Genomic DNA, 15,777 nt, shown 5'->3' with positions numbered 1-15,777 from the left:
AATTTACTATATTGTCTTCAGTATACCCTTGACATTCAAACAGTCATGACTGTAATTATTTTTATTTTTGACTTGTATTATTTTTATTTCCTGATGATGGTTTGAAATAAACCGAAAGATCTTGAGAAAACACATCTTTTTTTCTGGTAAGGTGGAATATATGCCGGCCTCCGTGGCGCAAGTGGTAGCATCTCGGTCTTTCATCCGGAGATCCCGGTCAGGGATGGCATTTTCACACATGCTACAAATCATTCATCTCATCCTCTGAAGAATGCCTAACGGTGGATCCGGAGATTAAAAAAAAAAAGTGGATATAAAATGTTTAATTACTTTTTTTTCTATTAAATTTTGAGTTAAATTTTATTAATTTTAAAATAACTAATTCTCCTGAATAGCTCTTAAGGTAAAGAGGAGAATAAACAATAACTAGAGAAATGTAATTTGTAACATAAAAACACAAGCACATGGCATCAGTAGTTTGCAAATTGTATTTTCATATTTTTGTATGCATGAAAATGTTTATGACATTTAACTGATAATAATGATTATTTTATACTTATTTTACGATCTTATTTATGAAATACGCTATATATAAATACATATATTTCACAGTTATTGCAATAATGATGTTACAGGTAAGTAAGTGTACATGCTAGTTAATTCAGGATAACTAAATGATGTTAAACAAACTTTATGAAACTTAAGCTTAAAAAAAAATTATCTACACATCACAAAGGCAGCATATTAAATTAATGGCTACTAAAATCGATTATAAAAGAGATATTATTTGAATTGTCTTACTTATTGCACTAGCAATGAATGAAATAAAATTCTTTGTTCACTGTTTAGCAATATTAAAAAAAAAATCAATCATAACTAATAAGTACAAAATCATTCTAATTGTACCCAAAGAAGACCAACAAATACTAGTTATTCTCATTACTATTTCTAGAAATGAATGTACGTAAAACAGTGGGTCACTGGACTTCATATAAAAAACCTAATGTATTTTGTAATGAAGTGTGTTTTGTTTTGAACAAAAATAATACCTAAAATGTGATTAAAATCTTTATTGTATTTATTTTTGAAAAAGACAAACCATAATGTTATAAAAATAGTAATTAGTAATCTTTACAAAATTTTAAATCTTTAATTATTTTATCAACAAAAACAGATTTAACTGCTTTAATTATATCCAAGGTTCCCATCCTATGTATGTTTTTCCTAGTATATGCTGATCAGTAGCTTGCTCAATAAGACATGCCACCTAAAAACCAATAAGAAATGAGCTGTGTTTAATATTAAGGAAATATTAATGTATTCATTATAATTAAATATAAAAAAAAACATAAGTCAATAAAAATTAAAACAAAATACCTGACCACAGGGTAACCAAAAGAAATCGTACATTATTTAAAACAGTCATGAATTGTTTTTATTAGATACTGTACTAAAACGAAGGATTCAAAATCATTAAGAAATTTACACAAGATTTGGATAAATGTGCTGCCTTTTGTTGAAATTATATTCATGAAATTTCAACCCTAGACTAAGAGTTCTGAAACAGGTACAGACAACTGAAACACATTGATACATTTATTTGTTTCTGCTAAATTTAGCCAAAACAGCTAAACTATGCGCAAAAGACTGTGAAATATTGCACCTTATTGAGTTTAGGTGAAGCAGGAATGTGGTTTTAACAGCCTCTCTCTTTTTCTGGTTAGCCGTCAGAACCACTGTAAGATATTACTTCGGAGGAAGGTTTATAATAGCCTACTTTTTAAAAACTGTACAGTATACAAATTATACAGTTTGTATACAAACTGCACAGTTTAGTTAACTGTATAGTTTATTAAACTGTACAGCAACAAGCGATGACTAGAGCTATACAAACTCGCTCTACATAAGTGGCTATACCTACTATCCTCATTCCATTTTTATATCTATTCTACAACTTGCAAAAAAACATTTGTTCTATTTTCAGTACTGAATATCTATGTAGTTTCAAGCAAGAAAGCTAACAGGCTGAGTGAATTGGAGGAACTACTAGAGTCATCTTTGATAGAAAAATGCATATTAAAAAAAATTCCGAAAGTCTGTTACATGCAATTTTTCCAGATGAAGTATATGGAAAAATACTGAAGTGGTCAGAAAGCATCAATTAAAATATACAAGTATCTAGGAATATCCAAACGATGCACAATGGATTGTAGCAGAAACAACAGATCTACATATCCTAAGAAAAAAATTCTGAGACTGATTCTAAAAATTCTGGTGAGCAATTCCGCAGTTCTGGTTTATGAATGGACACTCTTTCAGAATTCCCCCTAAAATTTTTCTATTTTTTATTTAATGATATATACTAGTAATATTGTGCAGTATCATAAATCATTAAAATGCATGAATTTAAAAAAAAAATAAAATAAAATTATTTTAGAGAAACGAGAGTATAGTTAAAAATTCATATATTTTTAAATATAAAATTTATTATAAATTATAATTCCAATTACTTTTATAAACACTGTACAATACTTACTTTACTAAACAATTATTATAAAACAGAATGAAACTCACTAATATGTTGAACTATCAAATTGAAATCTTCCTCATCCTTACGTCGGTGATGCCATAGAAAGTTACAAAAATAAGAATCCAACAAACTCTGTTAGCCATCATTAAAGATTACATCACTGTTATATATAATTTGTAAATTTAACGTTAATTAGATGAGGTTAGCATGTGTAAGTTATATTGATATATCTATGATTAGTCATATGTTGTTAACAAAAAGTGGAAAAATTTTAAGGGGAAATTCCAAATGAGTCCCTATGAATGCATATATTCAAGGAATTTTTTGTTTTTACAGTGAAATATAAAGTTCATACAAAAGTTTTATCTGCAATGGGACCTTATTCGAGGGCCATAAACCAAAAATAATTAATTGATGATGTAGATTCATACTTAGATCACATAAAAGGAGGCCAATGAATAAGTATCATACTTAGGCAATTAAATATTAACAAAACGACACTCATAGATAAGGAATGATTGTTTAATTTTGCCTGTAATATAACTGAAATAGAATTATAAATTGTGTAACCTGAACATACACATTAATAACAACTATAATCTAATCTATGTACTGGTAGAGCAAAAGCGTATTAAATGTTAGCTATCTTATTGCATTTAAATACACAAGTTATAATAAGTCAGTGGAAGTGTAACTTCCGTGATTGAAAGAAATTTCTTATTTAATCTTTATTTATTAATTATTTTTCTTTGTGTTTCTCTGATAAAAGAACAAGTTTATAATGTTACAAGGTGGATAGTAAGCAAGGCCATACACAAAGCTTGTCATAATTGACTGAATGCAGCTCAGGGCGTGAAACGAGTTGTTTTGAAGCTATATAGAAAAACTGGGTACTCTGGCAATAAAGTGTTGTTATATTCTAAGTTATCAGTGCACTTTTCCACCATGGACACTTCCACCACTTAACTGTCACTTCCAGCTAAATTAATAAAAATAAGACAACAGCCAAATCACTTGCTTTAAAAAGAATTTGCAGACTTCTTTGGCAATTGAAAACTGATATAGTGACAACACTAGAGATGTAAGTAAGGTGATCCAGTTGTATGTTCCTTTACATTTGGTTACAAAAGTACATATATGATCAATCTCATCGCTATAGCATATTTATAACTAAGTTGTCTGCAATATTCATGACCCTTCATCATATAGCAAGTGAGCCCCACCATACTCATGTGTAATGTGATTCAATAAGAACAGTTCAATCACTAATGTATTCAGAAATCATCAAATAGTGGTAAATATTCATATATCTTTATTTTAATCAAATGAAATACATATTAGTTGAGATGGATTCCTAGATTTTAGTAAACCCAGAGAATGAAAAATTTAGGTGCTACAGAAACTTGCGTGCATCTGATTTATGGATAATTTTATCCATTTTGATTATGCCATTTATGAAATGTCAATTGAAGGCAGTTTGACATGATAAGTAGTTGACACTTGTTAACAATAAACTACATTACATTATGGCTAGTGGCTTGACATGGAAATCATCTGTGTGAGTACCTTGTTGTTTGTATTGGAGGTAAATAAGTTATTACACAATAATTCCTTCCTCATGTCCGATGATGATGATGTTTCAATATGTTCCCTGAATAACTATCACATACAGTACATCATATTTTCCTGGATTTTGTATATTATGCAGCAATGAAACAAATATTACAACAACTGGTAATATTTTAGATAATATGGTTGGAATTGACAAACTTTTGAAATTTCAAACTTTTTTCTAAGGAACTTCTATTACTTCTCTATCAGCAAGACTTTTTACTGGGGCTTAATACAGGAATAAAAATAGGTTCACACTATGATTTAAGAAATTACGCAGTTAAACATTTTTGTGGCCATAAACACATGTTTTAATATAGAATTCGGAAAAATAGGTCAGCATATGTGATTACCTATGCTCTTGAAAATGTGTCTGTAACTCTGAGGTGTAGGAGCTAGTATGGTAAACTGAACATAAGACATTTCCTAAACAATTGGCAACTTCATCTGGAGATCTGTGTATGATGTTATTTTCTTAGTCATAAACATGAAGTAGTGGACTGGCCCAGAGATAACTCTTACTTTCCCCAAATAGTGGATATGTTTTGAATATTAATACAACTCCAACATAAACCAGATGAAATCTGCATTCCAAACATGTCCGATGACAAGGAGCTTTAGTATCCTAGTTTCTTTAATATTTATTTATTTAGCGTATGACACCAAGACACAACATCAATTACAGTCAAAAATTGGAAACAGACACCTAACAAATTAATATAAGCTATTGATTCTGGCGTCACCACCAAGAAAGCTTCAAAAGTCGCTTCATAAGCAGTCCTAGGGCAAACTTCTGTAATATATTTAACAGTTTATCAACACACTTGCAAAGGGGGATCAGTGTTTTACCCTATTTATACAGGAAATAGGTGCACCTACCATGCTGAATTCGTATTCTGTTTAACGTTGACCATGTCAAAACCCGGCGGCTTTTGAGTAGTACATGGAATCTGATTATTCTGCTTTGTGATCTATTCTTGACGCCAGGCGTCAGTTAGGTTGAATCCTTCCTCTGTGGCAGCAATTGCTGTTTTGATAGATGGCTTTCTAGATTGAAGGCGACCATGATTGGCATCCTCAAATGTCCTCATGTATTGGTAGGTTTCGTTTGTCCATAATCTTCTTATTTTCTCTTATAAGAGCATTCATATGGCACAGATTTGGGGGTGGTATGTGGGTCAATAATGGGAGCCATTCTACAGGAGTAGATCTGATAACCCCGGCAATCATTCTCATAGTGTTATTAAGTTGAGCATCAATTCTATGAACATAAGGGCTATAAAGCCACACTGGCGCACAATATTCTGCAGCCGAGAAGACAAGGTTCAGAGCCAACGTGCGTAAAGTGGAAGCTGATGCTCCCCACGTTGTTCCACAGAGCTTATGTATAATGTTCTCGCTTTCAATTTCTCTGCAGTTTTTATTAGGTGCTCCTTAATTAAAGCGTTCTATCGAGTGTCATGCCTAGGTTGTCTTATTGTGAAAGAGCTATATATTTTCGAATAGAATTTTTAGAATTTTAAAAACTCTTCAAATGATCTACATTTTGTTGTTAGCATCCTGTCATCAGCGTAGCCATGCTTTTTAGATCTTGTCTCTGGCATGTATGCAATGTCGAGGCTGAAAAAAGTGGCAGGCCATTCTTGAGTTTCCTTGGTGAGCTTACATCAGATCCTATGATAACTTGGAACATTCTGTCATTCAACATGTTATTAAGGAGGAGAGCTGTTAATATGCATGAGATTACATGGAGGACCTTACAAATCATGCCTTCTCTTCAGACAGTGTCGTAAGCAGCTGATAAATCAATTAATGCAGCAGAGGTTTTAAGATTTCTTTGGAATCCCCACTTCAATGTACGTTGTGAGTGAGAGAACTTGGTTGGTGCAACAACGTTTTGGCCTAAAGCCTGCTTGTTCAATCAGTATAACATCAAATATTCTCTGACAGATTAAGTTGTAGATAAGCCTTTCTAGTAATTTATATGTCACTCATAGCAATGCTATACGCCTGTAGCTCTTAGGCAAGTTTGCTGGTTTCTCTGGTTTTAAGATGGCTACTACCTTCGATTGTTTGAACTGTCTGGGTACACTACTGGTCTACATTATGTCAGTGAAGAATCTGGCCGGCCAAAGTTTTGCGTATTTTCCACAGTCTAATAGGAATTCTGGATTGATGCCATCGAATCCTGGTGCTTTTCCTGGAGTGACATTTTTGAGCGCCGACTCAATCTCTTCAAGTGTAAAAGGGTGAGCATACTCAGTTTCCCCCGTCTCTCCCCTCATGTTTCTTAGTTCACATTTTATCTCAATTGTGTCTCTTGGTGCTCTGGATGTTGCCACATGCGGGACACTATGGTGTTTGGGGAGACATTTTCTTTTTGTCACTGAATAGGGGCTCCGCTTCCTAATTTTCTTAGCAGAGTCCATGCATGACAACTCAAGGTCTGAAAAGAGGCTTCCCACTGTTTCTGACCATTTCTGTTGTCTTGCAGTATTGAGGCTATGGAGAAGCTCGTCTGCCACCTCTTGATCGCCCGTCTCAAGGAAGCTTCAGTAGAGAACTCTGCTGTTTTGGGACCACCTGGAATATATTCTCTGCGAAACCCTCTAGAGATGCACTTCTTAGCGGTACTTGTTACTGCTCCAATAAATCTGCAATAGTTTTTGCTGATTGGTGGTATCCAGCCTAGGCATTTATCCAGATCCCTAAAAAAATTTTTCCAATTAGCCTGCCTCTATAACTGGGCAGCCCTGGCTGTGAGGAAAGTTGCAGAGAACTTTTCGGGTGACTAGCAGCAGCCAACTTTTGCTGTCAGTTGAGGTGAAACATAGATCCGGGTTATACAGCCTCCAAGCCGCTGATATAAAAGTAAATCGGTCTTTAGTAAAGACAAGACTAAGATTCTCATCCTCAGCCCTTCTCACAGAGCCTCACTGTTCACAAACCTTATATTTCCACTACTCGTGGTGGCTATTAAAATCACCCAAGTAGACCACAGGGTGAGGTTGTATTTGGATTACTCCGGTTGGCCAAGAGACAGCTGATGGTTTATAGATATTGGATACTGTTTTAGTTCCGATTTTAACTACAACATTATGAATTTCATTGTCCGTGGAGGTGGAGATGAAAGTGGCATTTTCTATATCGCGTCTAATGTAAGTAGCAACACCGTATGCATTATGGTATGTGGCACCAAGTAATTCATATCCAGGTATTTTGCCCTTTTCCGTAATTGTTCCTTAGTGTTACAATGTGTTTCCTGGATTGTGACCAGATCAATATTGTCATTCTTCAGTAATTTTGATAAATACTGTCTTTTTGAATAACTTATGCTTTCCATATTTATGTGGCAAATTCAGACTGAATGTCCAAGATTTCTTTTCGCCAAGTCCTCAAAAGCACTGTTGGGTATATCTAGTGACACGACCTGCAGTTCGTAATACTTCAGGCTTGTATCTGCATGGTCAGGAGAACCTACCTTCTTGGTTTGTCTGACCGCCAGTATCTGTAGCTCATTTAGCATTACCCAGGGTGCACCACATGGAGACGAACTAGCTTTACACCCCTTTCTTTAATAATCTGAGTTGAATTCTTAAAAATTATAAATGTACACGTAAGAAATTATTTTTGAAATGTCATAATTTTATGACATTGCAAAAATAATTTCTGTTTTAAATAGATATATTTTTATATAATATTATATATATATTTTTAAATATATCAAATATATTTAAATTTGATCGATTTATTGTTGAACTGGATTCTGATTCTTCACTGAATTTTATTGCACGGTTGACAGAATATCCTGTTGTTAAATATATTTTATCTTAATGTCTGTCCTTATGTTTCATGAAATGAGTCAGCTAAAAACCTTTGTAAACACTGACCCAATGGAAATAACAAGAAATCTTGTCACAATGGCTACTGGAACCAGCCAGTGACATGAAAAATGATGCGATTGTCTTTTATCATAATGCTGAACTGTACGTTGTTCCATGAACACAATTTCACTTACATTCAGTTTTATATTTGTTTTTTTTTGTGATTGTTTTATATTGTATAGTACTCACTGCATTAGTGAATTCAACACTTTGTTTTTTTGTCTTCAATGCAATTTAATGTAAAATGAATTAAAAGAGAAAACATATTTTGTTGCCATTAAGAGTAACATTAGATGCACTCAAACACACAGATAGAGACAAAACACTTAAAGCTATTTACATGATCAAAAACAGTGTTAGAATAAGAAACTGTAGGGAACTGGAAATTGAATTGAGGAGTTTGAAAAAGCAATTTTACTCTTATGTTCAGGTCTATAAAGGAAAGCGAGAATGAAAAAAACAAGCAAGATATTGTATTTATATTTTTCTTTCATTTGTGAAAAACGTTGGCCAATTTTTATATCAATATTCCAGAAAAAGGTGCCCTATTTTCTGCACTAACTCCATGAAAGCTTCTCTGCCAGCACCAGTTGGTTAGACGTGTGAAAAAAATATGTGGCATTAGAGAACTGTCTAAAACTAAATATGCTTTCTATTGAGAATGAAAATGCTGATGCATTTGAGATAAAATTTAAAAACTTGATTGACAAAGAAAGTTACTCTCTCTGGATCAAATTTACAATTGTGCAAAATGGGTCTGGATTTTTCAGAATGCTTCCAAATGAAAGTATAGCTTATACAAAAAAAACAATCTATAAAAGATGAAAAAAAGAAAAGAACAAATTTCAGATCTTAATCAAATGCATCTGGGAATCATAAATTGCAGCTTCTTAAAGTAGTGAATTCTACAAAGCCCAGGGTTTTCAAAAACATTACTTTTAAAGGATTGCTGACTTCTTACTCCAGTCAAAAAAGTGCCTGGGTGGATAAAAATATTTTTAAGACCTGGTCTTCTAACAGATTTCTTACAAAGTTAAAAAGTTTCTAAGTGGAAGAAAACTATCTTAGAAGGTATTACTTTTTTTAACAGTTCATTATATAGCTCATTCATACTCAGATGAGGAAGTATTATGCAGAGGCAACATTAAAGCTATATTTTTGCCATGAAAGGTGATAAGTGTTATTCAGCCTACAGTCTAAAGGGCTACTGTTGCAACACTAAGAAAATCTAAAAATGAAAAATGCTCACAACATAAATGCTGGACAAAGAGTCAAATGCAGCAAATTGATCCAACTTTTATTATAAAAAAAAAAATAATATAAAAATATTCCATTTGTAGTATAGCGGATAATTTGTGTGAAATAAAATAAAATCATAAACAGAAATCATTACTTTTTCTGAAAATTGATATTAACTATTTGTGAAGGTAGTTCTGTAGATGACTGCTTTATTAAAAAATTTAAGGTTGAGAAAACTCAACTGAAGAAGAAACTACGGAATGACTAGATTCTGATAATAAACAAGAAATTACTTATGATGACATAATAAGAATGGTAGAACACCAGGGAACAAATGATGCAGACAGTGTGGAAGAGGATCATGATGATGACCAACAACAAAAAGTAATGCACTCGGATAGATTAATGTTTTTGGACGATTCAATGCACCACACAGAATAGCAGCCCAAAGAGACATTCTATTTCTAGAAAGATAGAATTGTTTTGAAGCAAAAAGCAGTATTCTTAAAAAAAAAAAAAAAACTTAAGTTAGTCTTAAGTTTACCATTTTATTATGTAATTTAATATAGCCTTCTACTGCTATCTATTAATAATATTGTATAGTACTAGATTAATTAAACTTATCTTTTGCAATATTTGTAGTTTAATAAGTTCATTTTTTACATTTCCAACAATCTGAGTTTTTCTGTAATCTAAGGGGCCCTGCATTGCATATTAACTCGAATTATCAAGATTCTATTGTAATATAAAATCCTATTAAACTCATTGCTTAATTTTAAGTATAACATAATTATGTGATTTCAAGAAAATCTATTGATTTAAACCTTTGCATACTATTTAAATGAATGCTACTGAACTACATATTTACAAAAGATGGACAAAAATAATCATGATCAAAACATTAAAATTATATAAACAGCTAAGTTTCCAAGCCATTCTATAACACAGCATTACACAAAACTCAAACAGTGACAAAAACCAGGTCAGTGCCCTCTTGGAAGGTGAGCACCTACAACATCACCTGTATTCTTTATAAAATTTAATTATGAGTGAAAATTTAAGAGTTAATATGAAAAGACCTTATGAAATAATAATTATGATATATCTAACGACAGAACATAAGTTTCATCAAATCCATAAAATAAAGAACTGTGTGTAAAGGGTTTTCTATTGATCACAGTAATAAATTGATTTTTTTAACTAAAAGTATTTTTCATTCAAGTCAAATCTTAAAACATTACCAATTCTGTGTGCTAAGCTGACTTTACAATGCTGCATAACATATTATATGTTTCCATATAATATGTAATTTTCCATATTATTATTCCATTCAATCAGAATAATGAAAGTATAAAACTAGATAATAAAATAAAAAATAGACACTAGCCTGTTGTTTAGGTGAAAGACCATCTTCTGGGTTGGTAGATCTAATACTAGTTTTATCACCTTTCAAAACTTCACTCATTTTATGAAATATCTTACTCTTACTCTGATGGCCTGCTGTTAACTCCTTCAACATGATATTCATAGGATTAGCACCAGTGAGTTTACTTCTAACAAAATTTACCTTTTCATCAGGTAGCCAATTTTCATTGCCTAAAAACCACAAAAAATAATAAGAAATTAAAGATTTTAATTTTTAATAAAATAATAATTTATTTTAAAAAGTTTAAGAAAGCATAAATTAAAGAATTTTCAAAAGAAAAAACTTAATTCCAGTATTTGATTTATTTCTTTGTAATGATCTATGTTAACCATTATTTTAAAATTGAATGAACTCATTCTAGTTTGTTGAAAGTATGACTGAAGTCGGTAGAGAGAAGACTTTTCTTATTCAACACAACATAACATATAAAAAGCTTGCACTATATTCTCATCAATGGTAAAATTATTAATTTCTTTGTCAAAACACCATAAACTAATATTGCAAGTGGCTACCATTTGATCATAAGTTGAGTAACAATCTGTCATACAATTCAGGCAATATTATTATAGCTTATAACATTTATATGTTCTTTGCTAAACTGGTTTTTTAAAGTTTTACTAAGAAGAATATATAATTTTAAATTACTTAGCAGCATTTACACATGCACTTAAAATTTCATGCACACAAAATTCAGTTGGTGCATGCAACTGAAGATGACAATAAACCATGCTGTTACAATTTTGCCTTGGACATTCTTAATAAAGTGAACGAGGATTTTAGAAAAAGTGATCTTCTTTGACAAAGCTATCTTCCATGTTTCTGGTTCATTAATTATCTCTCTTCGCTCTAATTCAGCCATTATAACTGCCCATGGTATACTATCAAAGGCATTGCATATGTCTAGTAGGACCAGTAAAGGAATCTTCCTGGTCCTCCATGTACCGGCCCTACATAAAACTATCCAGGTCTACACACAGTCTAATGCATCTACCATGGATTTGCCACTAACAAAACCAAATTGTGCTGGCCAGTTGTCTCTATCTCCATCCAGATTCTCTCTGCAAGGAGTTACTCATACAATTTGCTGAGTGTTGGCAACATATTGGGCGCTAAGTCTGGGCTTGTCCAGCCGTGGTCGGCTTTGGAATCAGTATCAGTCGTCCCTGTTTCCAAGAGGTTCAGAAGATACCGCTCCCCAAAGTTTTATTAACAGATGTCAAAATGAGCCAGAGGTGCAACGCTGTCAATCCTTTTAGCAAGCCTCCCGGCACCCTATCAGGTCCCGGGCTCATTCCAGATATCGCCCATAGAAGTTCATTAAAACTGAATCTTCTCTCCTCATTATTTATGACATTCACCAGATTTGCCTCATCCATTACGAAGTTCTTGAATGGCGCTTAGCATTTGTACATGAGTTAGAATGGGGAGGGGCACACCAAATATTTTCATCAATACCCTCCCCCATGGGTCGTCATTTAATTGCTGAACCAAGTTCTGCCTGGCTGCACACTTAGCAGTCATAATCGCTGCACACAGAGAATTTCTAGCCCTTTTTTATGCATTTTCTAGTTCATCCGTTGCTTCTGGTCTACTCCTTTTCAATCTCTGAAATTTACGTCAAGCCGCAAGTGTAGCTCTCCACAGGTCTGCAATTTCACTAGATCACCAATAAACTTTCTTTCATCTAGGATTGGGCTGCAGTTTCAATTTGTTGCTTTCTTCCTTTAAACTAACCCAGAATTCTTCCAGGGTCCAGTCATGTCTGGACTCCAGGCTGGTGCTCACCGCTTCTGAAAATGCGATTTGTGTTTCCATTGGCTTCCAGTAACGTTTGATCCGAAATGTTGATTCTCCAATAGAAAGATTAAATTGGATTGCGAGATAATCATTGGAGAAGTCCTCTGCAAGCACCCTCCAGTAATCCAGTCTTGGTGAAAGCCTCTCAGTAACCGCAGTTATATCCACAGTCCCTCTGCTAACATAGACTTTAAAACCAGGTGTGTTTAGTGGAACCATGGCAAGCACACTCAGCATCGTCGCCAATTTATACCCACGTTGAGTCGACCTCATCCCACCTAGCTAGGATCTGAAAAGTTTAAGACAAGATATCTCAATTTTTGATGATTTTTATTAATTTTTTTTTTGTCTTCAGTCATTTGACTGGTTTGATGCAGCTCTCCAAGATTCCCTATCTAGTGCTAGTCGTTTCATTTCAGTATACCCTCTACATCCTACATCCCTAACACCTAACAATTTGTTTTACATATTCCAAACGTGGCCTGCCAACACAATTTTTTCCTTCTACCTGTGCTTCGAATATTAAAGCAACTATTCCAGGAAGCCTTAGTATGTGGCCTATAAGTCTGTCTCTTCTTTTAACTATATTTTTCCAAATGCTTCTTTCTTCATCTATTTGCCGCAACACATCTTCATTTGTCACTTTATCCACCCATCTGATTTTTAACATTCTCCTGTAGCACCACATTTCAAAACCTTCTAATCTTTTCTTCTCAGATACTCCGATTGTCCAAGTTACACTTCCATATAAAGCGACACTCCAAACATATACTTTTATCTTTTTTACTCAGACCTCTTGCGATGTCCTCCTCAAAAATCTTCTTTACCTCCTCTTCCTCAAGCTTCTCTATATTCCACCGATTCATCTGACACCTTTTCTTCAGGTTTTTAAACCCCAATCTATATTTCATTATCACCAAATTATGGTCGCTATCAATGTCTGCTCCAGGGTAAGTTTTGCAATCAATGAGTTGATTTCTAAATCTTTGCTTAACCATGATATAATCTATCTGATACCTTGCAGTATCGCCTGGCTTTTTCCAAGTGTATATTCTTCTATTACGATATTTAAATTGGGTGTTGGCAATTACTAAATTATACTTCGTGCAAAACTCTATAAATCGGTTCCCTCTTTCATTCCTTTTGCCCAGTTCGTATTCACCCACTGTATTTCCTTCCTTGCCTTTTCCAATGCTTGCATTCCAATCTCCAACAATTATTAAATTTTCATCTCCTTTTACGTGTTTAATTGCTTCATCAATCTCTACGTATACACACTCTACCTTATCATCATCATGGGCGCTTGTAGGCATATAGGCGTTAACAATCGTTGTCGGTTTAGGTTTTGATTTTATCCTTATTACAATGATTCTATCGCTATGCATTTTGAAATACTCTAAACTTTTACCTATCTTCTTGTTCATTACGAATCCTACTCCTGCCTGCCCATTATTTGAAGCTGAGTTAATTATTCTAAAATCACCTGACCAAAAGTCGCCTTCCTCTTCCCACCGAACCTCACTAACTAATTCCTACTACATCTGCATTTATCCTATCCATCTCCCTCTTTAAATTTTCTAACCTACCAACCCTTTTTAAACTTCTAACATTTCACGCTCCGACTTGTAGAATGTTATTTTTTAATTTTCTGGTGACCCCTTCCTTAGTAGTCCCCACCCGGAGATCCGAACGGGGGACTAGTTTACCTCCGGAATATTTTACCAAGGAAGGCGCCTTCATCATTGCTATATGAAAATGCAGAGAGCTACATTTTCTTGGAAAAAAAAAGCAGCTGTAGTTTTCCATTGCTTTCAGCTGCGCAGTACTCAAGAGGACTGAGTGATGTTGATATGGCCATTTAAGTCGTCCTGACTTACGCCCTTAACAACTACTGAAAAAGTTGCTGCCCTCTTTCAGGAATCATTCCTTACTCTGGCTCTCAAAAGATACCTCTCCGATATGGTTACAACTTCGGTCCAGCTACTCTGTATCACTGAGCACTCAAGCCCCCTCACCAACGGCAAGGTCTCATGATTCATAGAGGAGGTTTTATTAATGGTGCTACACATCTTATGCAGAAACTCACATTACCTGCCCAACAGAAGACCATATAACTTCATGTAATGTGACACATACAAATAGAATATCAGAATTCCCACTGTCCTTAACTAACTGCCAGATGGCAGAAATTTTTTTTGTCAGTTTTTTAAATAAAGAATTTTATCAACATCATGGTACCACCATGAAAAGCAGCTGCATCAATTACAAGAAGATTTATTTAAATCAAATTAATAGGAATAAGGTTTGTTTGTTAGCGCACAACAAACAAAAAAATATATACGGGTTGAATATACATAACCTCCTTTTTTGAAGTCTGGTAAAAAAGAAGGATATTACTCCTTTCTGTTAAAATTTTAACAATTTGACTAAAAAGAGGTAATATTCTTGTTTTTTGAATTTAAAAAAATTTTTAATACATTTGATGAAGCAGTGCACAATGTGAAAATGCTAATGTCAATTTAAAAAAAAAGAATAAGCAGTTGTGTAATAGACAATAACTGTGTAATGAAACAAAATTGCTTTACTTACTTCCAATAATTTACATTTGTAACTATCAACATATTAAATATCAAACGAGTTTCAGATATAATCATTATAAATCCATACAATATATTTACTAATCATCTAATACTCATATATGTACAATACATTTAGTAATGTTTTATTTCATTTTATTTATAATCTTCATAAAATTTCGTATATTTTTTAAATTCCTTATTCAATACTACAAAATTGGTGAAAAAATAGCACAAATCAAATCCTACACATTTGCAATTATATTGAAAACAAATCACAAAAGAAAATTAAGTACCTGATATAAATTTCAGAATTATAGTTTCCACACATGTTATAATGAAATTTTTTTAATGGTTTACAACTGTACAAAGTAACTTATGTTTTAAAAAGATAGAAATCTATGTTAAAGTAAACACTTAGTAAACTTAAATTTTAAACATCAAACTGAGATTTAAACAGCTTGACACATTTCAAAACTTTTTTAAGTATGTGCAGTGTTTTATAACGTTTTTAACATATGACAACTGAATACAGAAGGATACAAAAAGAATGCTGAAAACAGTGAACTACCGGGTGGTGCACAAAATAATTCAACATTTGTTTTGGCAATAATTGTTTTTGTTAATAACACCAAAACATAATTTTTTGTTTCCTAACATGCGATACATGATTTCAATCTGTTTTATTCTGAAAACGAATATGAACTCAGAATC

At 33.1% G+C, this 15,777-nt stretch overlaps 1 protein-coding gene across 1 annotated transcript in view; it reads right to left on the bottom strand.

Annotated features, from left to right (window-relative positions):
- Window positions 1–751: 751 nt before the first annotated feature.
- Window positions 752–15,777, bottom strand: part of LOC142332775 (DNA-dependent protein kinase catalytic subunit-like) — a 366,245-nt gene continuing 351,219 nt past the window's right edge. The window contains exons 64-65 of the mRNA XM_075379394.1: window positions 10,652–10,860; window positions 752–1,267 (exon numbers count right to left, since the gene is read on the bottom strand). Of these exons, the coding sequence (XP_075235509.1) occupies window positions 1,190–1,267; window positions 10,652–10,860 (287 nt within the window). The 3' untranslated portion in view covers window positions 752–1,189. The remainder of the gene's footprint in view (window positions 1,268–10,651; window positions 10,861–15,777) is intronic.

Source organism: Lycorma delicatula, chromosome 1, assembly GCF_047948215.1.
Source record: "Lycorma delicatula isolate Av1 chromosome 1, ASM4794821v1, whole genome shotgun sequence".
Lineage (NCBI taxonomy): Eukaryota > Metazoa > Arthropoda > Insecta > Hemiptera > Fulgoridae > Lycorma > Lycorma delicatula.
The sequence above is the reverse complement of the archived record's forward strand: the minus strand, read 5'-3'. Positions and strand labels throughout refer to the sequence as shown.